The sequence below is a fragment of the Brachionichthys hirsutus genome, chromosome 16, assembly GCF_040956055.1.
Source record: "Brachionichthys hirsutus isolate HB-005 chromosome 16, CSIRO-AGI_Bhir_v1, whole genome shotgun sequence".
NCBI classification, from domain to species: Eukaryota; Metazoa; Chordata; class Actinopteri; order Lophiiformes; family Brachionichthyidae; genus Brachionichthys; species Brachionichthys hirsutus.
In genome coordinates, this window is record NC_090912.1 from 3042695 (window position 1) to 3070681 (window position 27987).

Below are 27987 nucleotides of genomic sequence, written 5' to 3' on the forward strand. Positions count from 1 at the left end.
CACTGCCAAACGATTCCTGCTGCTTCTGGTGTGGCTTTGTGCCTTTTGTTCCACTCGGCCAACTAATCTCAGGTTTCTTCAGATAAATCTTAAATAAACATGTTTGGTTCATTTGATCAGTTCCACTCATCTGGCAAATCGTCTCCTCTCACCATCATTTTAGGCTGACTTTCCATGTCTTCCTCGTCACCAACCCTTCCTGTCTCACAACAAAGCCAGTTTTCTCATTTTTTATATTTCATTAAATATATTTTCCAGCTATCTCCTGCTTGCCTGCATTCGAGCAGACAAAGGCGCTCTCGCTCCACACCTGTCATCAAGTCAGGGCTTAGTGGAGAGCCAATAAAAACATGTTCAGAGATAGTTTACCTCCATCTTGTTAATGAGATCATTCCCTGCAGCGGTTCCCACGTAGTACAAACATGTCCGCTCATGAATCTTGGCTTTCCAGTTTGAGTGACAGAACCCTGTTGCGCTGCACTTTGTATATTATTAGTTATCTTGAGCGGACTCTTTTCCTGAGAGAAACACCGCAAATGGTCAACTTAAAAGTCAGACAAATCATTAGTGGCATTATCATGAAACATAAACTTATGATAAAAACATTTTCTCCTTCGTGGACAAAAGGGGTGATGATGAATAAAAACAAAGTTGTGGTGCTTGGCTGAAAACATTGCGTAAGCCAAAACACACATAGAGCAGTTAATGATCTTTTAATCTTTCAAAGCTCGCTATCTCTTGTGCTTGTCTCACATCTGCTTATATTGCAGTAACATGATCTCTGGGTCTTTTTAAGTTCTTCAAAAGTGAGAGTTAAATCACTATCGGCTATTATCCACCCAGTCAACCCTTACGAGACCCAGTGACCCTGTTCTACTATTGAAGCATGGATAAATAAATTTTCAACAGATTAACACTCGTGAAAAATATTATTAAAAATGTTCTTATATAATATTGTAATGGTATTTGGGAATCCTATGGTTCCTTTGGACATGTTTTTGAAGCAGACTGATCCTGTTTACACGGGAGGGAGACCCTGGATGATGCGTTCCATCCTGAGTATGGCTGGTACTTATATGGTCAAAAAGAATCCTGAGTATGCACATACCTTTCTCATTAAACAGCTTTATCTGGACCCCCCCTCCCTAAACGGAACTCTTTCAAGTTCATTTTCTTTCTGCTCCTTTTGCCCTGCCCAGTGGCCGGAACCATTCCTGTGATGCACGCCGGAAGGATAACGTGATTGGTTCAAAATGTGTCAATCATCACAGCGCGGCTGCCATTGGCTAGAAGGGCGGTACATAGGCGCCGGGTCCCACCTCGCTCGAGACCGCACCCCTGCTCCCGCGGGTTCTGCAGCTCGTGAAATTACGCGAACCAGTGAGGGCAGAAGGGATCAAAGGGGAGAAAGAAAGAACAGAAAAGAAGAGAAAAATAGAAATAGTGATTGAAGTGGAGAAAGAGTGGGAAGAAGTGAGCCTGAACTCTATGCGAAGCGACCGTCGGCTGCAGAACAAGTTCGACTTACAAGCGGCGCCGACCGAGCCACCTGGTTGTTTTTAGCCACACCCTGAAAGGCGTCCCGCACCCCCCCAAAAAAACAGGTAATATTGTTGAGTCGTACGTTCCTGTTCGCCATGTTGTTGTTTCGCTACTCGTTCAATCGGTCCGTCACTCCGGCAAGAGCAAAAGCAAACCAGGAAGCCCCGGTAGCTAGATTATGTCGCTGCTGCAACTCCAGCGGCCGCGCCGGCTGGAGCGGAGCCTCTTTGAACAGCATTTAATGTGTTCTAAAAACATGCCTCCTTTCTCAAAGTAGCCGCAAATGTAGACTCTTGTTCTCAGCTTTGCGGCGCGCCGGACGGAGGTCCGTCAGACGACGCAGCCTCGTTGGGGAGCTGAGCGCCTTGACGCTAAAGGCAGGAAGTGAGCCGCTTGGATGAAGCGCAGAAGCAGAGAATGAGCTGAAAACAACATGCGTGGCGTGAAATGCAGGGAGAGATAAGTGCGGGTCCGGCACAGTGCGGGTCCGGCACAGTGCGGGTCCGGCACGGTGCGGGTCCGGCACGGTGCGGGTCCGTCTGGGGAGCTGGGACGGGCGTGATTCATTTGTGCCCCATGGCCTCTCCTTGTACGAGGCGGAGTTCACCTTTTTTAGTGGCTTCCAAGGGCCACAGCCCAAAATAATAAAGTGATGACCTTCATTCGCCCTTTGATTTGACTCGCAAGAACAAACTTTGACCCTCCTTGATGGAGCAGATGGATGGGGGGGAAAAGCCAGAACAGATAATCGTGTTTGATAAGAGTAACTTAAAAGCGTGCAGCATTCATGTTTCGATAAACCGATCGAGTGGAATAATCACTTAAGAGGTTTGAATTCGTCATGGGATGGAATATAGCGTTTATTTAGGTGCCTCAAAGGGAGCGCGTCCTTGAGTTTCACTCCGTGTACGCTACAACAAGCTGGGGACATGAGCAATACGGATACGAATTACAGATGTGAATGGGAGCTGGTTGTTCTATCAATTAGTCCCATTTTAGCCAGTGTGATTCCCAGAAGGTGCTCAGGGACCGCCTGCGGAAGATGACTAGGCTTCGCTGAACTCCGACTGGACGACGTGAAGATTTTCTATGTTGAATTTAGTGGAAATATTAACATTTAGAACGCCAATGTCGCTGAATGACGAGTTTGATTTTAAAAGTAGTAAAATGTTGTGAAGTGCGAAATGGGGATGAACAAAAAACGTAGAACAATATGCAGGTGTAAGGACTTGTGTTTATTTCCCCAGGTTACCTAGCCCCGATGGCGTTTAGGCTGACAGTTATTTCTACATCCTTTTTTATACAGAAGCATTTCCTCTGGCAGCACATTTGATATTTTCTTTTCTAGGAGTGACTCTTAGACCAGCGTTTTCTCATTGACTCTCCTCAGATTTGTCTCAGACGTATCTCGGCTGCGTCGATACTCGGCCACCAAAGTGCTGTGTTCTGTCTGCAGTTTGTTTGCGCTATGTTGCGACATGCTATCAAGTCTCATGAGCAAACATATTCTCTTCTGCTCACGCGATCTGCTTATTTTGAATATATGGCGACGTGTGCTGCTTAGTATTTGCAACCAAATGATGTGGGGCACTGACGTCTCTCCTCTGCTCACCTGGAGCTGCTCCACCCAAACCCGTTTGTGCTCCTGTCCTTGGTATAAGTGAGCGCAGCGCCTCTTTGCTTTCCTTCACTGTAATTGTAAACGCATATCTCCGTACATATAAACCATTATGTTCAAACTCTGGCACGGCTGATTATGGAAAACGTTGCCAAAAAAAAACTACCATAGCTGAAATATTGAAATTGCTAAGTGTTTCTGGGTGAAGTCTATTGTAGCGTTCCTCCTTTCCTCCTTCCATGGTGGTATTCCTTGGAACAATGATCCCAGTCCGTCATGGAGCCGACCTAGTTTGTGGCTTTGCTTGTGAAAGATGGATCAGTGAATGCCTGACCTTTATAAAAACAATACATTACAGGTGATGCGTGCTGTCTGATATCACTGCGGTTGAGTCACGCATTGTGTAACCGCTTGTCTGGAGGCCAGTCCTTCTCCCCCCCCCCCCCCCCCCCCCCTGCAGAGATCATTACATTCCTTCGTTCATGTGTCAGCAATGTCCGTACTCCTGGCCCTCCGGGAGAGTTTTGTAAAGAAGTTTAGACGCAGTTCGACAGACTAGTGTTAAAAACCAAAAAAACAAAATGAAGTCGACGGATCACTAGAAGGCCCACTGCTTTTTTTGTATGACCCAATGCAAGCCGCCATCATCATCTGATCAAACGTCAGGTATATTTCATTCTTATGTGACTTTCAAACTGCATTTACGGGCTGATCTTTATGTTGGGAGGTTTTCTGGCTGTCATGGACAACACAAATAGGTTGTACAATGACATCGTACTCTCTTAAATTTCACTGCTCTTTATTTCTTGCAATGACTTTTTTTGGTGAGCGTTGTTCCTTACCTGCTCTCCTTTATTTCCTCTCCACTTCCCCTCTTCCTCTGCTTGCCTCTTTATGGCACCGGCCAAATCCTTCCCTCCACCCCCCTTCACAATGCGCACCTGTGAGGTTGAATGGAACCAAACAATACCAGGAAATAGTTGCGCTCTGACTTGCCCTGTATACTTAAAACAACTTGTTTGAGGTGCCATGGCTGTTGTGATAATTTGCATGTGGCTCGGTTAAAGCTTTCTGGTGAAAATGATGTAATGCTTAATAAATTACTGACTGGCAGTCTACCCCTCTCCTGGAGTTCCAGTTTAATGATTAGATAAGTCTCAAAACCTGGCTGAGAAAGCGCTAAAACTTTATTGTTTCTGCAGTCGACAGTCTTTAGGCTGCAACGGCCTCAGCGTAAACACAGGGTACGCACATTAGACTAAACCCATACGCGTCGCACGACCGCCAAACGGAAAGGTGCTGATTGCTGCAGAGCACAGCTGTAGCCTGTTCATGCCAGACATTAAACTTTGTCCATTAGTGTGTGTGTGTCTGTGTGTGTGTGTTCTGCACACCCGGTGTGTGTCTCCATAGAGAAGTCGATAGTACTTGGGAGATTGTAACGCGTTGACCGGGCATTTTCAGCTCACTTTCGTTCACACTTGAACGCAGACGTTTCATTTGTGTTTGTCTGATGTGCAATAAAATGTGGACTCAAACTGGCGGATTGTCTAATTTCGGGCCCTTTTCGTTTTCCGAAACGCGTCGTCTGTAGTTCATTTATTTGTGTAGTCAGAAAGTCGTTTGCGTGATAGCTGTGGAATTTGGCCTATGACCCTGTGCGTTTGCTCATCGGGACAATTTCCAATGATTTGTCCTCCCTGCCATTTAGATTAATTGTTCAATGGGTCTAACCTCCATTCGGCTAACTGATAAGGCGGAAGGTTTAAATGTAGTCGAAAGACGCATGATTTCTACACGTGCTTGTCCTCTTGTGCGAGGAAGCCAGTAATTCCCACAGAAAGGGCTCGGTGCAAGTTTTCGGTCGTGCGTGTCCTTTTCTCTGGTGATGGCTGCATGCCTGACGCGCCCCATCGTAACTATACGACTTCAAAACGAGGCTTTCTTCCGTTTCGATGACCTAAAAGGGCCTATGTACTTCCTGCTTGTCTTTCTTGCTGAGTCGGAGCACGCTCACAACATTTTGCTTTGATGAAAGATCCTTTAAGATGGTTTAAGTTTAGTTTAGATTTGCTCGCTGTAGACTGTGCCTACCTTGCTGCCCTTAGAAGCAAGCTCTACTTTTCAGTCCAACCACCTTGGCTAACGTTTGGAAAATAAATTTTCTTAAAACGCGTAGGTCTTGAGATGTATGTGGTGGTACAGGTTGGAAAGTGAATTTCGGTTATGGCAGGAATGTGGAAAGTGATGCATGTCTGTCATGCAGTGTGGTTATAGTCCAGTTATAGTAATTCACATTCTCGGCCCACAAAGCTGCGCAGCGTGTGCTCCAGAAAACGCCACCTTCCCTCCTCCTTAAATGAATCGTGCAGAACTAGTTCCACAAATGGCAAAATAGTTTTCTCAGTTTGTCATTTCCTCCCCTCTCTCTCCTCGCCCCGCTCTTTCCACGTTCTGAGGAGGCGCAGGGCAAGCGGGAGAACCAGCTTGTGGTTCTCCTGAGCGGGACAGCCGAGGACCCGGAGTTGTTGCTCCGCTGAAGTTGATTGGGATGCTGTGATGGGATGCTGCTGTTGATTGATCGCTGAGCCGATTCGACGCCGCTGCTTTGACTGTATACATCACGCTGCGGCCGGCGTTGTCGCTGCTCCTGGTCTGTACAGCAACTCCGGGAGAGGAAGTGGGATGGATGGATGTTAGGCCTCCTTATAGAGACGGTCTGACCCGCTCTCTAACTGGAATGAAAAAGGCTGCTCCCCTCGTCCTCGATCCTCCTCCACCTCTCTCACATTGTCTCTGCATTATTTCCTCCTTTGTAACCACATTCTTTTCTGACTCGTTTCTAAAAGGGGCTTCCCCGCCCTTTCATTCATTTGGTGTTTCTTCTTCCTTGTAAAAGCAGGCTGCTGTTTTGATAACCGTCTGCTGTCTGCGTTTAGATTTTTAAAATGATGATAATTTACATCATCTTTTTAAAGCTCTCATTGAGCTCCGTTGAAGTTCGGGGATCTTTCCTACGGGTTGGTGTTTGAGTTGACTGAGCGTCCTGCCAGATGCATTCATTTAATGATTAATCCTTATCAAGGTTGACAAGCTAATTTAACCATAAATGGGTCTCAACAGATTAGAAATCAAGGATGGGTCGATTCCTCCAGGATTACGGAAGGCATGGCAGTTTGGAGCTGCTTTCTCTTTTTTGTGTTAATGCAGCCCGTCTTATCTCAGTCGGGTCAACGTTCATCTCTTGTCACCGTCGGCCTTCCAGAGGGAAAGTTTGGGCAGTGCATTCTCTCTCTCCACTTGAATATAGAGCAGCGCTTGTAAAACTAGAATGACGGTTGAAGTAATTTTAGTCCTGATCTCTGGAGAGATTGATTAAAGTGTGTCGCTGAACAGTCTGTCTCAAGTGTGAGACGGACAGCAGCACTCCCATGTCCAGATTACAGATGTACAAATGTTTTTCGTCCGACCGTTTGTCATATTTTACAGACCAAACAATAAATTTGGGAGATGAGCAGATTGAGCGATAATGAAATCAATTCTCCGTGGCCTTACTGCGTTTCTGGGAGTTGAACTATCACGCTGCATCTGTATTCTAATATGAAATCTACATTTTATCTTCTCATTGTTGCGTAAGCGGCAGGCAGTTTGCCTCGGTTTAGCTTGTCCTGTTTCACTTCGTGTTTTTGCCAAAGAACAAAGCTACGGGGATTTACCAGTCATGGCTCATACTCAACCATTTGGGGCCCGACTGATCCAAATATGCTGCAATGAGTAAAGTGGGCCTCGGAGGCGGAGCGGCCATGGGAACACATCTGAACATGGGCTCGGGTCTGCTCGGTCCACTGCGAGGAGATGGCACAAACAGAAAGAAGAGCCAGAGAACGAAGTCTAAGAGATGGGAGATCTGGTAGCTGGAAGACAGAAATTCATGGAATGTCTTTACTCCCTGTCTCTCCCTGATAACGGGCGAGTATGGCAGGAATGTGGCCCTGAATAGGCCGGATAAACGGAAGGGTGGGGGTGGAGCGGGGCGTCTGAAGGCAGAAGAGGGAGAGGCGCCAGCTGAGATGTATAGCAGGGCAAATTTGCCCCACGTTCTCTTCCAGGATGGGGTCGGGGTACTGCACGAGTTTGGAAGCGACTTGAGCACTGATGGACGTCTGCTGTGATGCAGCCTGACAGCAGGGATAGAGGATGGGGGGGGGGGCATGAGAAGAATGGCGCTCTCTGCTTTCTTTCTCACAGCTCAAGGTTAATGTGCTGGAACAGGCAGGACCGATATGACCCCGTTAAACTTTCCTCCTCCCAAGGGTCTATCTGGTTCAAAGTAGCGGTGGTATTCATAGCGAGTCGTTTGTGTGTTGTCGAATATTTGAATTGGCACTCCTCTTACCAGCAGTTGTAAGTACAGCTTCGGTAAATTTATACTCGGATTAACACGTTGTGGATATTTTTGAAACTGCGCAATATAAAGTTTAAAAGTTTAATATGCATATGAATCTCACATTTCTCAAATTCACCCATCACCTTTCTCGATTTATTGCCACGTTGAATAAGAAAAGCGAAATATTTTTTTCAATGTTTTACGACTGTGCTTGAGTGCTTTTTAGTTCTGAGCATGAGAATCTGGCACCGGGACCTCGTCCCGCTGGACGGCATTGCAATGTGAAATTACTTCCTGGTTCCAGCTAGAATCTTGGGTCATGATGAGTTCGAGACGTGGCTGATCCCCCGACCTTTGCGCCGTTTTCCCAAATGCACATGAACACGACAAACAAGCCTAGGGAGGGAGAGAACACGGAGTCCAACAACCCCGATGGGACTAGGAGCGCCGTGTCGTGCTCTGGAATGGACGAGGCTAAAATCTGGCGCCGCCATGTTGGTGGCAACACGTGTTCTGTTAATTGCTCTGAGCCTTTGTGCCGCAGCTTTTAGTTGTTTCGTTGGATGCCTCTCCTTGAAACTGGTCAGACATGTCTGGTGACTTCCTGCATTCAAACTGAGCGCTTCTTGCCACAGAACATCTTTCTGTGAGCTTTCAGAGGAGAATCAAAGCGGAGCGGTTCGAGCGGAGGTGGGTTTTTTACGAGTCAATTCCAGATATTGTTTACAGGAAGCTTGTGGTATTTGATATCAAATGTTGGCACACAACATTTAATGTTGGCCATATGTTTTGGTTGCGAGTTTTATGCGAAGCTTAACACAGTCTGACAATTATCCTACACCCGAGCAGCTCCTTGCTCAATCTGGCATGCGGACGTTCCAAACACGCGTGCATAGATGCCAGAAAGTTGAGACACTTCCAGGACAAAAACCTTTCGGGGGGGGCGGGGGGGGGGGGGGATCTCTACCTGAACTGTAACAAAAATAACTTGCAACTGGGTTTTGACCTACTCAATTCTTTGCTATAAAAAGCTTTTTATAAAAGCTTGATTCAAGAGGTGAAGATGGGGAAAACTTTTACAGGACGTCAAAGTAAATCAGTTTGAATTTTGTCTTTTCCGTTTCCCAGCTGTAACCACAAAAACTCTTTCTTCTCTCTCTCTCTCTGAAACAGCCACGATGTCTGCTGCAGACCAATTCCTGTATGTGGACCGTAATCCGGTCACCAATCCACTGGCACAGGCGGACTGGGCCACCAAGAAGCTGGTGTGGGTGCCCTCCGAGCGCCTGGGCTTTGAGGCTGGCTCCGTGAAGGAGGAGCGTGGAGATGAGTGTTTGGTTGAATTGGCAGACTCTGGCAAGAAGATCAAGGTGAACAAAGACGACATCCAGAAGATGAACCCGCCCAAGTTCAGCAAGGTGGAGGACATGGCCGATCTCACCTGCCTGAACGAAGCCTCCGTGCTGCACAACCTGAAGGAGAGATACTACTCGGGGCTCATATATGTACGTAAGAAAGTCATGGAGGCAAAATATTTGCCCACCAAAACAAGTGATTAGGTCGAGTAACTTGAAATGGTTGAAGCATATATTTTTTTTGTTTTTTTGTTGAGATCCCCGCCCTCTTGTAGAAAACCTGCCTTGGTCGGTCCCAAAACTGATGTCGTCCTCAACTTTATTTATAAAGCACTTTGAAACAACTGTAGGTGACACAAAGTGCAGATTAAAATGGAAATAAAAGTGGGTTTTCCGTCTCCTTTTAGAGGGGGACAGTGTGTGTGTGTGTGTGTGTGGGGGGGGGGGGGGGGGGCTTCCTGACGTGCAGTGTTAAGTTAAGTTGTTCATAATTTTGGTGCGGTGACAGAGAAAGCTCTATCCCCTCTGAACTTGCGCTTCGACCTTGAGCAGCGACTGATTATTTAAGACGATCCGTTGTGCGCAACTTGTCACTGCATAAATAGAATGTACCCTTAAAGATACTCCCATTTACTCATGGGAGTATCTATCCTGCACTCCCTTCCTCATTCTTTAGTCTTGTTTGCCCTCTGCTCCCCTGTTTGCAGTTATCGTGTAAACAGGAAGCTGCAGGGAACAATGCAATCTAGAGAGGGGGGTGGGGGGGTTTGGGAAGGGAGGGGTCTCCGAGTCCAGTTTCAGCGATGGACATGGAATGTAAATTGTGTTTTAACTATATTACTCCCATCATAGCTTGCTTATCTCCATGTCCTCAGTTGGAGTACTTGAATCTCTTCGGTGTAACGCCGTCAAACCCTTCCCGGTAAAGATCCGTACTCAGTTTAGTTTGAGTGCCTCAGAGCTCTGGTTCTCTGAAGTTCACACTCGAGGGAGACCTGACGTACGACAGAGGGGAGATGATGTTGGGAGGGCAGGAGAGGAATGCAGCATGGAGACAAATCTGAGTTTATGGGAGGAGGATTACCTGGCACAAATGAAATTATGTTTTAGTTTTTGCCTCTAGGCAGAAATCATTTAACGGAGTAGATAAACGGCTCCAAGAACCTGTCAGGCAGCCATTTATTCCCAAATGTGAGGTTAAAAAGTTCAACGTGAGCAGGGTGGGGCGGAGATTCCTCAAAAAAGTTCATTGAGCGGTCAGCTCAGTTTTGCGAGGATTGGAAATATTTCATGATTTTAAACAGTATTTAACCCGCAATCATGTTTATCTTTGATGCAGTGAAATATATCCCCCCCCCCCGCAAAATAAAAATGTGAATCTGTAACTAATGCACTCGTTTCCATGTTGACGTGTAAAAGGTTTCTGCAGCTGACGGCTCTGTTTGTTCTGCAGACGTACTCTGGTCTCTTCTGTGTCGTCATAAACCCTTACAAGAACCTTCCCATCTACTCGGAGGAGATTGTTGAGATGTACAAGGGCAAGAAAAGGCATGAAATGCCGCCCCACATCTACGCCATTACTGACACGTCTTACAGAAGCATGATGCAGGGTGAGTCCGTGTGAGAGCTGAAACTGTGTTTTGTAATCGTGTGATGAGGGGCGTTTCTACTTTACTTAGTTTTTGGGGGAGAGAGAGGGGGGGGGGGGGCTTATCATCCTCAGATGGCCCTTGTCTTTTAAGACTGTTTCTTGGCTTTCTTTGGTACAAACAATTGAAGCGGTAAACAGGAAATGGTGAGAGACACGGAACACATGCCATCAGCTGGAAACGAGCCAGTGACTGTTGCATCCATGTGGCTCACAGAAATGGTCCGACTACTGAGCTGCTCCGAGACTCGTGTTTATAGTTCTACTAAAAGGTCCTGTTAAAAGGTCCACTTCCTGCTCTGATGCGGGTTTCCTGTGTGTTTGTCATTGTTTTTTTTTTTGGACCTCTTGTGTAACGTTACTTTTGAATATTACAAGCGTATATATTGTGTTGCTTCCTGTCTGGACTCTCTCTGCTCAGGAACCGTTAAAGGCTGAGCTTTTTGAGGCTGAACTTGTCGATGATTCAGAACCATTGTCCCGTTGGTGCTCATTTCTCCCTGTTCTCTTCTAGCTCAGTGTTTAGACAGCATTACGGGAAACCAATTAGCCTCTTAGTCAGCACCCAGCAGCACCTCCTGTACAGAATCGGGAAGCCGGATATTCATTTCCTGTCTGCAGCCACTGTACTTCCTGTATGCAATGAGGCGATAACGTATGTGCACTTAAATTATATTTGCACCTCTCCTCTGCAGATCGTGAAGACCAGTCCATTCTTTGCACGTGAGTTGAACATCCATGCATAGAAATTGCACACACAATTATTTTCATTACTAATCAAGTATTGATTAATTGTTTTTATGGTTTCAGTAAAGTTCCCTAAGTCCTTTTTGACATTTTTGTTCTTGTAGAGGAGAGTCTGGTGCTGGTAAGACGGAGAACACCAAGAAAGTGATCCAGTATCTGGCTCATGTGGCCTGCTCTCACAAGACCAAGAAAGATCAGGTGAGTCTAGCCTCAGATTTGAAGGATCAACTGTACTTTCTCTGTTCTTCTATTATGCCTTTCATCTTACGATTCATCCCTCACTTCACTCCCACCTAGTTTTATTTCTTTTGGGGTAGAAATCATCCAGAGCTTTGATTTTTTTTGCAGGCAACATCAATTCTTCGTGATGCATCAGTCGACACATTTTTTTGTTTAAAATAGTTTCTTTTTTGCGGTAGATGGACTCGTCTATGGTGCAGCTGCCCCTCGAAGGAGGAGGAGCTGTCCAGATAGCATCCTGACAGGAGCAGGAAAACAGTTGTGCAGATTTAAAGGCTTCTGACGCTGACGATTTATGTATAGACCAGAACGCCTGGTCCATCTGTGATGCATTTGGTCTCGCTGTTCTTACTGCATCTTATCATAAGGAGAACTCGTGCTACCATCCAGCCGACGGGAGATGTCAGACTATTAGACCTGCTCTACCGTTTGTCCTGTCGGCTTTGATAGATGTGACACTGGAGTTTTATAAAACACATCTATCGACTTTTTGTTGAGGTTTTCATGTTTCTCTCTTCCCATCAACAGAGCAGCTTGACCCTGTCACATGTGAGTTAACTCTCTCCCTCCATTCATTCACTCTTACCCCCATCCGCTTCTGTCATCACCTTCCTCATCCTCCCCTTCCCCTGGCTGGTGCACACCGTTGTGGGATTCACTTTGTGTCTCGCCAGCCAATAGGAAATGTGGAGGAAGTTTATTTGCAGATCAGTGTGAAAAATTCATCCAGACAATAGTAAGATAAAAAGGAGGGGCCTGTTGGAAAACTAAAACATGTTTGCATCGTTTGGTCTCTTGTATTTTGTCTGGTTGACTTTTTCAGAATTTGTATCGCTACTGTGTCCGCGCCGTCGACCCGAGTCTAAACTTTGCTTTTCTGTTTTTGCCTTAAAATGCTTTGGCAGTGTGTGTTTATGAAATAGAATTACAAATGCAATATGTATAGACTTTTAAATGTATTCATGAATGAATTCACAGATAATAAAAATTAAATCCCCGTTTTGTCACCTTAATATAAATAGAAGTGATTGGTTTTCAGTGCTCCAGTGAGAAAACAACCATCCAGATTCAAATTTACTCTAGATTTTGGGGGGGAAAAATAATCTGGCTGCAGATGAACATTTTGTACTGCGACGTGTCAGTTTGGCAGTACGGACCTTCTCTAATCTAATCAGGATGGTTGCGCCTTGATGGACAGGAGTGATAATCAGCCACAGGAGTAACAAAAGGCCCATAATTTAGTTCTGCTGTCGTGATTTGTCTGTCGCTGAAAGCCAGATTGGGTTGAAGGGAGATGTGTAAAGTTGTGATGCGTTTGAGGGGCTCTTGGTTTGTGCTTGGGGCTTCGCGATGGCTGCTCCGGTTAACAGGTGATGGGTCACTCTTGGTTGGTCATGAGGTCTTTGGGTGTTGGCAGATTTTGGGACTAACATGACATTGTGTTGCAGGGGGGAAAGGCTTCGGTGTGTTTGTGTGTATCGCTGCTGCGTGTTTATGGCATACCTCTTCACTTTTTAAATGTTCTGTTTTCGTGTGCGGCTTCTCCTCGGGCGTAAGTATGTCGTCGGATTAACACACGCTGTTCGGGATCGCATCCCGGTGCCTCAGTTGTTGAACGCGATTAGGGTTTTGTGTCTGAATCCATGGCGTTGTCTTGAGAAGGGTTGGTTATACTCTGCCTTGCTGTGCTCTGCCTTTCCACCAGGGGGAGTTGGAGAAGCAACTGCTCCAGGCTAACCCCATCCTAGAGGCCTTCGGAAATGCCAAGACGGTCAAAAACGACAACTCTTCCCGATTTGTAAGACGTCATCACAATTTGTGATTCCTAGACTTCCTAAATGGGCGATTTCCAAACCGGACCATTTTACATTGCCGTCTTAAATGTCCTCCTCCTAGGGAAAATTCATCAGGATCAACTTTGATGTCAATGGCTACATCGTTGGTGCCAATATTGAAACTTGTATCCTTGAAACGGTCGTTGCTTCGGGTTTGATTTGAAGGGCTTTTATTTCTAGTTTTTAAGGTGGGGTAGTTTCATTCGGTGACGCTTGTCGCAGCGGTGTTTTAGAAAACTCATCCTTGACTGACTGACCGCTAGATCTGTTGGAGAAATCCCGTGCCATTCGGCAGGCCAAAGACGAGCGGGCTTTTCATATGTTCTACTACCTGCTCACGGGGGCTGGCGGAAAACTGCGGGGTAAGCAAAATATTCTGTTAAGCGTTTCCTTAAAACTGAGGATTTGTTAAATATTAGCAAACTGGTAGGGATCGCATGTAATTTGTTCTAAACATGGTTCCCGCTTTCCTCTCAGATGAACTCCTCCTGGAAAATTACAGTGGCTACCGCTTCCTCTCCAATGGGAATGTTACAATTCCTGGGCAACAGGACAAGGACTTGTTCATGGAGACGTTGGGGGCCATGCAAATTATGGGTATTTCAGAGGAAGAGCAGATCGGTAAGGCGGAAAGAAAAGCACTTTGATGTCCCTTTTGAGGTCCAGTGCATTGTGTAAATCCATGCTAATGCTCCCGTTTGTTCTGTTTGTGCAGGCATGCTGAAAGTCGTCGCCTCTGTGCTGCAGCTCGGGAACTTGCACTTCAAGAAGGAGCGCCACACGGACCAAGCTTCCATGCCTGATAACACAGGTCGGTCGGATTTCAGCTGGGAGTTAGTCGGCATTGTGCGGCTGAAGAACTTCAATCGGGTGCAGTTATCATCTGCAGGGAGCCTCATGTTCTTTTCTCTCACCTTACAGCTGCCCAGAAGGTGAGCCACCTTATGGGCATGAATGTCACCGACTTCACTCGGGCCATCCTGTCGCCCAGGATCAAGGTGGGCAGAGACTACGTCCAGAAGGCCCAGACCCAGGAGCAAGCGGAGTTCGCCGTGGAAGCCCTGGCCAAGGCCACTTATGAGAGGATGTTCCGCTGGCTCGTCATGAGGATCAACAAAGCCCTGGACAAGACTAAGAGACAAGGAGCCTCTTTCATCGGCATTCTAGACATCGCTGGGTTTGAGATCTTTGAGGTGAGTGGTTGAAACTGGACGCGATCTACGTGCACACGTTTTTGATCGAGCTGTAAGCATGGGTCTCCCGTTTCCGCCACAGCTGAACTCCTTCGAGCAGCTGTGCATCAACTACACCAACGAGAAGCTGCAGCAGCTCTTCAACCACACCATGTTCATCCTGGAGCAGGAGGAGTACCAGCGGGAGGGCATCGAGTGGAGCTTCATCGACTTCGGCCTGGACCTGCAGCCCTGCATCGACCTCATTGAGAAGCCTGTACGTGTGAAACTGTTGCTGTCGAGCTTCATTCTTGTTTGTCGTCCGCATCAAAAGCATTTCTACTTCGCGCAGTGACGTTATTTTCTCTTGCCGTCTCTGCAGGCCAGTCCTCCTGGTGTCCTCGCCCTGCTGGACGAGGAGTGCTGGTTTCCTAAAGCCACCGACAAAAGCTTTGTGGAGAAGGTTCTCCTGGAGCAGGGCACTCACCCCAAGTTCTATAAGCCTAAGAAACTGTCGGATGAAGCCGATTTCTGTATCATCCACTATGCTGGCAAGGTAAACGTGCGGTTAGAGGGCTGCTTCTTACACATCCATGGCCTCCAGTTGTCCCGCTTTGACTTTACAATCATGACCTGAAGGTGTGAGAGTTTAAGACTTTTGATTCCCTGCTTTTGTGCCGCTCTTCAGGTGGACTACAAAGCTGATGAGTGGCTGATGAAGAACATGGACCCCTTGAACGACAACGTGGCGACCCTCCTCAACACTTCCACTGACAAGTTTGTGTGTGAGCTCTGGAGGGACGGTGAGTTGAAGCAAATGTTGGCGTGTGTGTTCACACTGAAATTGCTGCTTCTCTGGTGGCGGCGCGCGATGTGGGAATAAACCTTTTGGTTTTCCTGTTTTTCATTCCATGGTGCTGTCTTTCTCTCGTATTGTCGTGTGTGTGTGGGGGGGCCCTTTGTCTTTACCCTCTGAAATCCCCACTTGCTGTTTCCACTTCTTCCTCTGTTTGACTCCGTTTTCATCCGTTTCTTTTACTGGGTCTCAGAGGTACAGAATTGTCAGTCTATTTTTATCTACGTTTTCCTCTTCTACACTCGGATTCGGGTGACGAGGCTTCTTTTTTATTTATTTAGTCCTTCCATTTTGCTCCTGATCCGTTTTCCGCCATGAATCTTCTTTGTGGTTGAACTTTCCAAAGATTCTGTGAGTTATTTTGCTGTATTTTTTTTTTAGCCAGCTGTGTGCTGTAACGAGAACCTCTGGTCATCTTACCGCTGTGTGCTCTGCCATTGAACTCTCCTTTTCTCCCTCTGTGTGATAGCGTTGTTTGGGGACTCCTGGTGTTGGTCATGTGTACTTCAGCCATGGGTATATACTGCATGGGTTTGGTCTGTTTTTGTTCATGCCCACTGCAGCCGCCGAAGTTTGTCACGCTCCTGACACGCGTGTAAATGTAATGGACGCATCATGGTTTGCACTTCCAAGTACAAACTGGTGTTGATGGCCGCTGACCAGCCCCTTCCACTCACTGCACTTTATTATTTTTTTTTAGATGTAATGGTGTGTTTTTCTTTCCACACGCTTCACTCACATTTTGTGACTCCACTCGTCCATCCTGCTCCTGACTCCTCCCCCTGTTCACTCATTGTTTGTGGTGTTTTACTGGTTCTGGTATCATGAGCGGCCTCGCCTCTGCTGGTCGTGCGTTTACCAGGAGGAAGTGGAACAACAATGGTCATATTCATGCATTTTGTTTGACGTTGCCTGGTTTGAATATCCAAATTATGACAATAAAAGCCGGTAGCTTCTTACCCTAACGCTTCCCTTTTCTGTTTTTCCCTGCCCCAGTGGACCGCATTGTGGATCTGGAGAAGGTGACCGGCATGGCGGAGATACACGGGGCATCGAGGACGCGCAAGGGCATGTTCCGCACTGTGGGCCAGTTGTACAAAGAGCAGCTGTCCAAACTCATGGCGACTTTGAGGAACACAAACCCCAACTTTGTTCGTTGCATCATCCCCAACCACGAGAAAAAGGTAGAGAAACGTCTGCATGCAGGACGGCGTGCATCGCGCGGCGGAAAGAAACGTGTATGAACTTGAGTCGCGTAACGGAGAAGATGGAAAACGGTCACTGTTTGCTTTAAACGGTGCAAATTACAATCAAGCTGAACAGAAAATGTCTTTCCCGAAGGCTGGTAAACTGGATCCCCACCTCGTTCTGGACCAGCTGAGGTGTAACGGCGTGCTGGAGGGCATCCGTATCTGCAGACAGGGCTTCCCCAACCGCATCGTCTTCCAGGAGTTCAGACAGAGGTGACGATAAACGCGTTCCTTGTCTGTCCCCTTTTCTTGCGCATGAAAGAAACTAAAGTCCCGTCTTCTGCCCACTTCAAAGGTATGAAATCCTCACTCCGAACGCCATTCCCAAAGGCTTCATGGATGGGAAACAGGCCTGTGAGCGGATGGTAAGCTGCGCCTCCACAAGTTTGTCTAAGCACCACAAAGACTCATCCCTCAGCAGTGTGTGAAGAATAATTTCCTGTCCTGCACTTCAGATCAGAAGCCTGGATCTGGATCCCAACCTGTTCCGGATTGGGCAAAGTAAAGTGTTCTTCAGGACGGGAGTCCTTGCTCAACTGGAGGAGGAGCGGGACATGAAGATCACGGACATCATCATCAGTTTCCAGGCCTGGTGCAGGGGCTACTTGGCTCGCAAGTAAGAGAACTTTCCTTATTTCTGTGAATGTTGCCAAGATTCTGTCGGGTAGCTGCTGAATGTATTTGGTGTGATTCAAGCTCCCGCTTGTTTTATTCAACTTGGTGTCCTTGTAAGAAATCGGCCTCATTGAATTTTTAGTCCCCGAGGAAAACTTTCAAATAATGGAACCTCGGTTTTTGAACAAATTAATATAACTGCAGGCATGTAGAAGGACATTTTTCTGGTGCGTAGGAACGGAATAGTCTAAGTACCCTTATTTCTTAAGGGAAATATAGTTTTGGTCTTCTAACAGAGATGCGTAACGAGGTTCCACTAACTTGTGAACAGGGTAATAACAACATGCTAAGTGTGACGGTTTGTCTGACTAATCTTGTCTCGCAGGGCTTTCGCTAAGAGACAGCAGCAGCTGACTGCAATGAAGGTGATCCAGAGGAACTGTGCTGCTTACCTCAAACTCAGGAACTGGCAGTGGTGGAGACTCTTCACCAAGGTGAACCTCGGTCTTCATCAGTTTTGGTGCTGCGCTCGTCACAAATGTCATCTTTGACTCGCGTTATCGCTCGTGTCCTTAGGTTAAGCCTTTGCTGCAAGTCAGCAGGCAGGAGGAGGAGATGCTGGCCAAGGACGAGGAGCTGAATAAGGTGAAGGAGAAGATCTTGTATACTGAGCAGCGGCTCTGGGATATGGAGGAAAAACATCAGCAGGTAAACCTTGGGAAAGCGGTCTGAAATCTTCTCTTCCATATCGCAATTACTGAATAAAGAGGACGATAAGTTGTTCACTGAACAAAAAAAACATCCTCTGCTCTGCTTGTAGATGAATGCTGAGAAGATGGCCTTGCAGGAGCAGCTCCAAGCAGAAACGGAGCTGTGTGCCGAGACCGAGGAGATGAGAGCCCGCGTGACTGCCAAGAAGCAGGAGATGGAGGAGATCCTTCATGATGTGGAGGCCCGGTTGGAGGAGGAGGAAGAGCGGACTGCTCATTTCTTGTCAGAGAAAAAAAAAATGCAGCAAAATATTGGAGTAAGTGTGAAAGGGTCACTCGCTGAAGCCACGATTTTAAAACTCGTACAACGGTTTGATTTGCGTCCCAACCCCTAAATGGTTTTATCTGTCTGAAGGACTTGGAGCAGCAGCTGGATGAAGAGGAGGCAGCCAGACAGAAGCTCCAACTGGAGAAGGTCACCTTGGATGCCAAGATGAAGAAGATCGAAGAGGATGTTATGATCCTAGATGATCAGAACAACAAACTTAACAAGGTCAGTCAAATTAAGAGCTGGTAGCGGCACATCTGGCCGATCGAACAGCTGGTGCTGATTGTCTGTGTTTTGCAGGAGAAAAGGTTACTGGACGACAGGGTTTCTGAGTTCTCCACCAACCTGTCGGAGGAGGAGGAGAAATCCAAGAGTCTGCAGAAACTCAAGACCAAGCATGAAGCCATGATCACCGACCTGGAGGGTAGGAGATCACGATGGGGAGGAGGAGGGGGGGACGGGGACATTCACCACCATTATGACCCTTACAGACTGAACAGGTGTTCTAAACGTGAAGCAACTGTCTTTTAACTTTTAGTAATAAACCATTTCCCTGTTAGACCGCTTGCGCAGAGAGGAGAAGGTGCGACAGGAGCTGGAAAAGAACCGGCGCAAACTGGACGGTGATTTCACCGAGGTTCAGGACCAGATCTCCGAGCTCCGGGCCCAGATCGCTGAGCTCCGGGCCCAACTTGCTGCCAAAGAGGAAGAACTCCAGAGAGCTCTGGGAAGGTCTGCAGTAACAATTACTTTTATCATCAATCAGTGCTAGTTATTCTAATCGAGCGATGGCATACGATGGAACGATGATAGCTTTGCCCACACGCTTCTCCATTTACTAATCTCTCATCTCTCAAGGGTTGAGGAGGAAGCGGCGCAGAAGAACCTGGCCCAGAAAAAGGTCCGTGAGCTTGAGGCACACCTCTCCGAACTGGAGGAAGATTTAGAGCTGGAGAAGCAGGGCCGCCTGAAGGCGGAGAAGCACCGCAGGGACCTGGGAGAGGAGCTGGAGGCCCTGAAGTCTGAGCTGGAGGACACGCAGGACTCCACTGCTGCTCAGCAAGAACTCAGGTAGAGACGGCGGCCTAAAAATGACGAGAGCCTGACTGTGACTGTCCAGCCGTGCATATTAACCTGTGACCCCCCCCCTGCTCAGAGCCAAGCGCGAGACGGAGATGGTTCAACTTAAAAAGACTTTAGAGGATGAGGCCAAGCTTCACGAGTACCAGGTGGCTGAAATGAGACAGAAGCATTGCCAGTCCTTCGATGAGCTCAACGAGCAGCTGGAGCAGGCCAAGCGGGTAACTATGAGCCTCTTCTCGCCGTCTCTCCGACCGGTTCGGTTCCTCCCTAATCCACGGCCGCCCGCAGAACAAAGTGTCCATGGAGAAGGCCAAGCAGGCCATCGAGTCCGAGAGGAACGAGCTCTCCATTGAGCTGCAGACACTGATGCAGGGCAAAGGAGACTCCGAGCATCGCAGGAAGAAGGCTGAAAGCCAGGTCCAGGAACTGCAGATCAAACTGGGGGAGAGCGATCGCCAGAGGACGGAACTGGCTGAGAAGCTGTCCAAAACGCAGGTACAGCCATTTTGTTAGTCTCGTCTTCACAGTCGGCCATTGAAAACAGATTTTTGTTTTTCGTACAAAGTGAAACAAAATGTCTGTTTAGGGACTTCATTTGTTGCTCTTTTGTCCGTAGAATGAACTGGACGGCGTGAACATCGTGCTCAGCGACGTGGAGGGCAAATCCATCAAGGCAACGAAAGACTGCAGTGCTGTCGAGTCCCAGCTGCAGGACGTCCAGGTACGCCAACGATCTGGTCCGTGTAGAACTATAAAAAACGGAGAAAGTGAGCGGAAGATTTATCTGGGAAACTGAAGTGAAATGTCGCCCACCAACCTCGAGCGAGTCCGGTTGTTTTATTTCGTCGCGCTTCTTGAAATGGTCACGTGATTGACCTTTTACATGTCCTTGCTCACAAAACAGGAGCTCCTGCAGGAAGAGACGCGCCAGAAACTGTCTCATAGCACTCGTCTGAGGCAACTGGAGGAGGACAACAACAACCTCCGGGAGCAGCTGGAAGAGGAGGAAGAAGCAAAGAGAAATGCGGAGAAGCAGTTTGTGACTTTTCAGACTCAGGTAGAAACATGTTTGTAGATTCAGCGGAGCGGAGATCTTCCTCGTCCGGGAACGTTTGATTGATGCTCGGCCCCCCCCCTTTTACCTGCAGCTTAATGATTTGAGGAAGAAGGCTGAGCAGGATGCTGGTTACCTGGAGAACACCGAGGAGGTTAAGAAGAAGTCTCAACGGGACCTGGAGGCAACAAACATGCGTCTGGAGGAGAAATGTTCTGCCTACGAGAAGCTGGACAAAACCAAGACGCGTCTCCAGCAGGAGTTGGACGACATGGTCATAGACCAGGATCACCTGCGCCAGATCGTCTCCAACCTGGAGAAGAAGCAGAAGAAGTTTGACCAGGTAAAAACATGGCGTCTTTGTAGCTCGTTCGGAATCGGTGCATGTCAAAGAGGAAAGCGACGACCACAGAAATGTCATCCCGACTTAGATGTTGGCCGAGGAGAAGAACATTTCTGGTCGCTACGCCGAAGAGCGTGACCGAGCCGAGGCCGACGCCCGCGAGAAGGAGACCCGCGCTCTGGCGTTAACCCGCGAACTGGACACTGTGATGGACATCAAGGAGGAAGTGGACCGCAACAACAAACTGCTGCGGGCTGAAATGGAGGACCTGGTGTCCTCAAAGGACGACGTTGGCAAGAACGTAAGTCCAGATTTTTTCCATAACAGTTCTGTTGGTCCCGATCACACATGTCCTCCCCTTTAAAAAAAAAAATCGTCTCCCAGGTGCACGAGCTGGAGAAGTCCAAACGTTCGATGGATCAGCAGCTGGAGGAGATGAGGACTCAGCTGGAGGAGCTGGAGGACGAGCTGCAGGCCACAGAGGACGCCAAACTCCGTCTGGAAGTCAACATGCAGGCCTTGAAGGCCCAGTTTGACCGAGACCTGGCGGGACGGGACGAGATGGGCGAGGAGAAGAAGAGGTCACTGATCAAACAGGTACCCATAATGCACTGGAATGTGGGCGTTAACGACGCTGAGCTGCAGCTGCTGTATTTTTTTGCTGCGGTTGGTGGACCGTGGCTGAAATGAAATGTGCGTCCTTCAGGTTCGGGAGATGGAGATGGAGCTGGAGGATGAGAGGAAGCAGCGTTCCGCAGCGGTGGCCGCGCGCAAGAAGCTGGAGCTGGACTCTAAGGAGCTGGAAGCGGGCATTGACATGTCCAACAAGACCCGAGACGAGGCCCTGAAACAGCTGAAGAAACTCCAAGTGAGTCGCTGTTCTGGAAAAAAGGCTGCGCTCAGGTCAGCTCAGTCACGTGTCTCCGAGTCAACGGCGTTTGTCCTCTTAGGCCCAAATGAAGGATCTGATCCGGGAGCTGGACGACGCCCGCATGTCCAGAGAAGACATCCTCTCTCAAAGCAGGGAGTCTGAGAAGAAGCTGAAGGCCATGGAGACCGACATGCTCCAGATGCAGGAGGCGAGCTCCCTTTTCTCAACGCCGTTCTCCCTCCATTCCTGTCTTTACCCGTAATGCTGATTGCCGTTTTCCATCGGTCCTCGCAGGAGCTGGCTGCTGCAGACAGAGTGAAGAGACAGTCTCAGCAGGAGCGAGACGAACTGCAGGATGAGATCGGCAACCAGGCCGCCAAGAGGTAAGACGAGAGCGACGCAACGGTCGCCGTTTTCACACGCACGCCGCCTAACCTGGGTCTCGCCCGTCTTTGTCCCAGCGCTCAGGCCGCAGAGGAGAGGAGGCGCCTGGACGCTCGCATCGGTCAACTGGAGGAAGAGCTGGAAGAGGAGCAGTGCAACACCGAGCTGACCAACGACAGGCTGAAGAAAGCAATGCTGCAGGTCTGGAGATGAGTCGGGCCGGGGACGCCATTGATTTCTGATCGCTACGGGTTGATTCTTTGAAGTGGTTCCACTCGGGGCAGGCGTAGTAAGAGGCAGGTGTTTGTTCCGCGCAGGCCGACCAGATGAGTGTGGAGCTGGCGGGGGAGCGGAGCGCCTCTCAGCGCGTGGAAGGTGCTCGTTCCCAGCTGGAGCGCCAGAACAAGGAGCTGAAGCTGAAGCTCCAGGAGCTGGAGGGAACCATCAAGTCCAAGTACAAGGCCAACATGACCACCCTGGAGGCGAAGATCGCCCAGCTGGAGGAGCAGCTGGACATGGAGACCAGGTGAAAGCTCACTTTGACATTTCTCATGGCGGTCTGTGTTTCTGCTGAAGGTGCGGTTGGAACCGTTTGGCGCTTTCAGGCTCACGCGCTTTTTGCTCTGACTCAGGGAGAGGCAGGGCGCCACCAAACTCGTGAGGCGCACCGAGAAGAAACTGAAGGAGGTTATCCTGCAGGTGGACGACGAGAGACGCAACACGGAGCAGCACAAGGACCAGGTCGGAGCCTTTCCTGCGTCGTTCTCGAGCGTTCATACTCCTAACTTTTGTACAAAGTGAAATTCTCACAGACCGAAGCTGGCGTGCCATTTTTTTTTATTTTCTTTTGCGCTCTGCATCGAGTTTCATCTCGCACCTTCCGCCGCCTGTCAATTCGTAGGTCGACAAGTTGAACTCTCGCATGAAGCAGCTGAAGCGTCAGCTGGAGGAGGCTGAGGAAGAGGCTCAGAGGGCCAACGCCAACCGGAGGAAGATGCAGAGGGAGCTGGAGGACGTCACGGAGTCTGCCGACGCCATGAACCGGGAAGTCTCCTCCCTCAAGAGCAAGCTCAGGTAGGAAGGGACCCGGAGAATAGTCACCCGGTCCTGTTGTATAAAACTCAGTATCAGTTTTTAGATACTCATCAATTCCTCCTTCCTTCCAGACGTGACATGCCTTACACCGTGCGCCGCTTCCCCCGCCCCGGCATTGAGAGCGATGAGGAGAGCGAGCCCAGGAGCGAGGCCTCTGAGCCCAAACCCGAATGAGCAGCGGCGCCAGGCTGGCGGTCGCTGCTTTCATACTTTCCACACATGCAGATGTCGGTAAACTGAGACAATCGCCGTGCTGGCAAACGCATGTTCTGTTTGGGCCAAATCCATTTTTTTTTTTTTTTTTTGCATCTGTCAAATATTTTTATAAGGTAACAATGCAATTATGATAGTCCTGATTTAGGATCTATTTTTCTAATTGAAGAGAGAAAATAAAGAGAAGTATACTTAAATGAAGACCGATTACTGGAAGGGGGACCAAAGTAGAATCTCAATCTATAGAATTGTTAACAATGGAAGCGCTTTGAGTTTTATTATAGCCACGCTCTCACCTACGTCTATATTCTGATGTGTATTCCGTCGGTTAAGCTGCAGTTAGACGGCGCTTTCGAGTTTCATGATTGGATGTACACGCATTTCACGTGGAGGCGGGATTAAAGTAACGATCGGAGGTTCGCTCAACGCGTGACGGTTTTTGCGACCTCTTTGAAATTCCTTAATTTCGCACTGATGAAATTCAGATATCGTTAAAACCGCTGCATTTGTGCGTTTTGTTGAACCGTTGACGGAAGCTCTGAGATTTAATTTGGCGAGTGCACAGGCTGCCGACGCGCTGGAGCCTTAACCACGGTAGCTGGCGTTTGTCAGGTCGTTTCACTTTCTCGGTATCTGTGCTGATGTTCAAGGTCTAGTTTTGAAGGGGGGGGGGGGTTGTGGGTCGCTTTTTTTTTACTCCAAGCACACACACTGTATTTTCGGAGGAGGGCGATGACAAACCAAAGGCAAATTGATCACCGTGACCGGCGTACGCTGATCAGGTCAGGTATGGAGTAGCTGCGTTGGATGAACCGTCAGGATGACATTAACCCCTCGCGGGCTACGCTCAGGGTTGGGTTTCGGCTCGCACTGCTGGGAAGTGAGAGGAGTGTGTTATTACTTTGGAATAATGGTTCACAGTGCACTTAAAATTCAAAAAAAATAAAACTGAAGGAAATCCAAAATGAAACTGTTCAAAATAACTTCCTCTGTACTGTCTGCACCTCTTGTATGGAAATCATGTTGGTATTATTGCAATTAAAGAGGCTTTCTGAACTGCAATGTCGTGCCTTTCTATTTGATCCAGTTCGTTTCCTCGGTTAGTCCGCTTCGCCTGGGCCGGTGTGGAAGCTCACCCGAACTTCAATTCACTTTGATAGACTCCTGAAGTTCAGTCCGGTCCACTTGCAGACGGCAGATGGAGCTCGTGTATTCAGAACCTCCTGGCGCTGATCCCCTTCAGGACCGTGGACTTGCGTTATTGTGAAACGTTTTGTCATCTTTTACTTTTAGTTGAGTAACACCCCCCCGTTCTGAGTGCATCCTTCTACATGACACGATGCCCGTGGTCCACACTGACATGGACGCCGTGTACCAGATACACACCCTAATATGTAGCGCAGTGATCTTTGTTCAGTTAATGAGTAGCTGTGCGTTCCTGTCACAAATGGGAAACGGCGTGTAGGTCATGTGATTTGCAAACAGTATATTAACCTGCTGCACGTTCCCTGCAGCCTGACGCACACAGCAGGAGTGTGGATGTAGCTCATCTGGAAGAGAAGTGATTTTTGTTGCTTTGTTTTTAGGGGCTCTAAAGGTTTCAGACTTTGAATTAAAAATAAAAAAACTCAAGAGGAAAAAGATCTTTGAAGAACTATGGACATATCGCTGGTGAGTTTTCCAGATCGACGATCCTGGTTTTATAACAGTTTGAATTACATTTTTGACATTCAAGGTCAGGGCATCTTATCTGACAGACAGAAGCTACTCCGCCAACGAGGTTCTGTTCTTGCCGGAGTTTATCTGGTTACATTTTGGTGACGATCCAGAAGAGAGCCTGGATTCTGCATCACTTTGTGTTAATATTGTTCCTCAATATCTCATTGGATTATTGACCGATGTTTATGGAATTTGACACAGTCATATAGGGAGGGGGAGTCTATCCCACCACTGAATTTCACCCGGATCGGATCCGGATTGCAGGTGATATTGAGACTTTTCGTGTCGACTTGCAGATAAGACGAAAACCCAATTTCACAAATGCATTTTTCCTGCGGCAGAAGCTGCCTTATCAGTATCTTTAGGAGCAGGAACATCCAAAGTGCATTGTATAAATCATCTGTGCGCTAATGCCGTAACTCTTCCCTCCTCTTCCTCCTCTTCCTCCCTCAGACCTGCCCAGCTATCAAAGCCTTCCTGTGTGGCTCCTTCAGTGGGACATGCTCCACCCTGCTTTTCCAGCCTCTTGACTTGGTCAAGACCCGTCTGCAGACTTTGCAGAGTGGCGTGCATTCTGGGTGGGTGTGTGGAGTGGACACTCGCGCAGCTGTCTCAGCATTGATGGATTTCATCTCCTTTTAATTAACACAATTAAAGTCCGCTCTACTCGTATTTAAATTGGCTTCTGCTGATTGCTCTTTGGGTCCTCATCTGCCCGTTCCTCTTCCAGCGTGGGCAGAGTTGGGATGGTGACCGTGGTCCAGAATGTGGTGAAGACAGAGAGGCTACTGGGCCTGTGGAAAGGGATTTCACCGGTTAGTACATCCTGTGATCTTGTCCTATCCGGCGCCACGTCTTATTCAAAACCTGGAGTTTGTGTGAAACGGTGTTCCCGGTTTGGAAATGTTCCTCCCTTTTCATCCCTCTGATCCTCCAGTCTTTTGCTCGAACCATCCCAGGAGTCGGGATCTACTTCAGCACATATTACTCTCTGAAGAACCACTTCTTCCAGGACAGGAACCCGGGGGCCCTCGGGGCCATGATGCTGGGAGGAGGGGCACGGACTCTGGCCGGGGTCCTGATGCTACCAGTCACCGTCATTAAAACCCGCTTTGAGGTAAGGACACACACACACACACACACACAGACCTATGTGTGAGTTATAAAAATACTGCAGCCTCTCTTACGAATGATTTGTGAAATGAATTTAGCTTTGGCTGGTCGGGTTTGCTCTTTTGGACCAGCTTCCACATGATGGGAAGAATGTTTCAAGCTTTCATCCATTCCTTTCCTTGTCTGTTAATATATTTCCATCCACTGCAATCAACTGGCTGATTTCATTTCCAACACAGATAAATAAATAAAAATGTCGATGCTATTTTTCACAACGACCGACGAGTCGTTTCTTGAATATTTCTTGCTAATGAGGGAGAAGACAGAAAAAAAACAGGCAACAGGGCTTTGATGCATACAGTATACAGTATTTTATATAGTTTTTATTTGTGTGTTGGGGGGGGGGGGGGGGCAAAAAACTTGATTAAAATAAAGCTTCTGGTTCCTTTGATACCAAAGACATTGGAGAATTGATCTAAATGTTCTAAACCAGATAAAAAGTTCTACGGTTTGGTTTTGTTTGCCGTTTTTATTGAAAGGACGTCTCGATTATGTTTGCATGAAAGTAAATGCGTGTTTATTTTGTGGTTCCAGTGCGGCATGTACAATTACGGCAGCGTGGCGGGCGCTCTGCGCCGGGTGTGCCAGACTGAGGGTCCTGCAGCTCTGTACTCTGGCTTGATGGCCACTCTCCTCAGAGATGTTCCCTTCTCCGCCGTCTACGTCATGTTCTACAGCCAGACCAAGGCCTTATTGCCCAAAGGTAAATGTACACACAAGTGCATGTAATTATTGACAATAATGTGAAGGACGTGAATGTGATCAAAGTCCTTCTGTCGGTCTTAAAGACATCGGCACGTCTGCCTCGGCCCCCCTGGCGAACTTCAGCTGTGGAATCCTCTCGGGAATATCGGCCTCCCTGATCACCCAGCCGGCCGATGTGGTCAAAACACGGGTTCAGGTGAATCCACAGCTGAGAACACCCGAGGCTGTCAGATGCATCTATTTGGTAATTATCACACTCCTTTTACCCCCCCCCCCCTTCTGTTTAATAGATGATGTAATATCTGCCCCCTTTCCTTCTCAGGAACATGGACTCCAGGGGTTCTTCAGAGGGGCAGTTCCACGGATACTGCGGCGGACCATGATGTCCGCCCTGGCATGGACGGTGTATGAGGCGATGATGATTCGTATGGGCTTCAAGTCCTGAAGAGGACAGACGACGAGAAGCAAGGAGAGCTTTGAGCCAAGCGGCGGACCAATGAGAAAAAGGATGCAAACAGGATGCAGATGAACCTGAAAATGTCTCGCGCCTAGGAGACGACTCGAGATGCAAATGGGTGACAAGAGAATAGGGAGCGCTCCACGATTTGGCTACATGAACGGGGTGTTCGGGGTTATTGGTGACGTTCAGGAAACAGATATTGTGATTTGTCCTTCATAACTGCAGAGAATTTTTTTTTTTAATACTAAAAGTATTCTGGGAAGTTCTTTTTAGAAATGACTGAGTGTTTCCCGTTTTGGATGGGACTCGGTTGGAGTCCGTGTGCCTCGTTTCTTTTCCAGAGTTGCGGATCGTGCATATGGTTTTTAAACTGCAGTGACACAAATGAAGTATTCAGACTCTTATAATGCATTTGAACCCGCGTTGGTTCCGTCACTGCACTTACAGAGGTCCGCAAAGGCCTTTTCAATGATGCAGCGTATATTTATGTTCCGATATTGTTTGTGGAAACTTATATGTGCATTTCCTAATCAAAGTGTGTTTCCGTGCAAAGATGTTGACCACGTTTAACATATTCTACCTTT

The 27987-nt window shown here is 48.0% G+C and overlaps 2 protein-coding genes across 2 annotated transcripts; both read left to right on the forward strand.

Moving 5' to 3' along the window:
• Nucleotides 1-1362: 1362 nt before the first annotated feature.
• Nucleotides 1363-24038, forward strand: LOC137905364 (myosin-9-like). The gene is made up of 41 exons (XM_068749595.1): nt 1363-1604; nt 8721-9052; nt 10356-10512; nt 11246-11273; nt 11402-11495; nt 12066-12086; nt 13243-13335; nt 13434-13497; nt 13636-13734; nt 13850-13993; nt 14088-14183; nt 14294-14565; nt 14648-14821; nt 14927-15100; nt 15233-15347; nt 16397-16584; nt 16742-16863; nt 16946-17015; nt 17106-17266; nt 17651-17759; nt 17842-17973; nt 18086-18292; nt 18391-18528; nt 18604-18727; nt 18864-19035; nt 19162-19374; nt 19460-19604; nt 19675-19881; nt 20003-20107; nt 20291-20443; nt 20535-20783; nt 20872-21084; nt 21168-21380; nt 21490-21651; nt 21734-21862; nt 21949-22037; nt 22116-22239; nt 22356-22564; nt 22671-22779; nt 22940-23112; nt 23205-24038. Exons 2-41 carry the CDS (start codon nt 8726-8728, stop codon nt 23305-23307), a joined length of 5877 nt encoding a protein of 1958 aa, XP_068605696.1. The 5' UTR covers nt 1363-1604; nt 8721-8725; the 3' UTR covers nt 23308-24038.
• Nucleotides 24039-25002: 964 nt separating this feature from the next.
• LOC137905365 (mitochondrial glycine transporter A-like) lies at nt 25003-27968 on the forward strand. The gene is made up of 7 exons (XM_068749596.1): nt 25003-25017; nt 25519-25643; nt 25796-25880; nt 26003-26182; nt 26773-26941; nt 27027-27187; nt 27266-27968. The coding sequence occupies exons 1-7, from the start codon at nt 25003-25005 to the stop codon at nt 27386-27388; spliced, it is 858 nt and encodes a 285-aa protein (XP_068605697.1). The 3' UTR covers nt 27389-27968.
• Nucleotides 27969-27987: the final 19 nt, after the last annotated feature.

Bases quoted from the DNA above. Each gene is read 5' to 3' on its own strand.
- LOC137905364 (XM_068749595.1), top strand. From the start codon at position 8,726: ATGTCTGCTGCAGACCAATTCCTGTATGTGGACCGTAATCCGGTCACC. The intron at 14,822-14,926 runs GTACGTGTGAAA...CCGTCTCTGCAG, and splicing joins TCGACCTCATTGAGAAGCCT to GCCAGTCCTCCTGGTGTCCT. The intron at 16,585-16,741 runs GTAGAGAAACGT...TCTTTCCCGAAG, and splicing joins TCCCCAACCACGAGAAAAAG to GCTGGTAAACTGGATCCCCA.
- LOC137905365 (XM_068749596.1), top strand. The intron at 25,644-25,795 runs GTGGGTGTGTGG...TTCCTCTTCCAG, and splicing joins CAGAGTGGCGTGCATTCTGG to CGTGGGCAGAGTTGGGATGG. The intron at 26,183-26,772 runs GTAAGGACACAC...TTGTGGTTCCAG, and splicing joins TCATTAAAACCCGCTTTGAG to TGCGGCATGTACAATTACGG.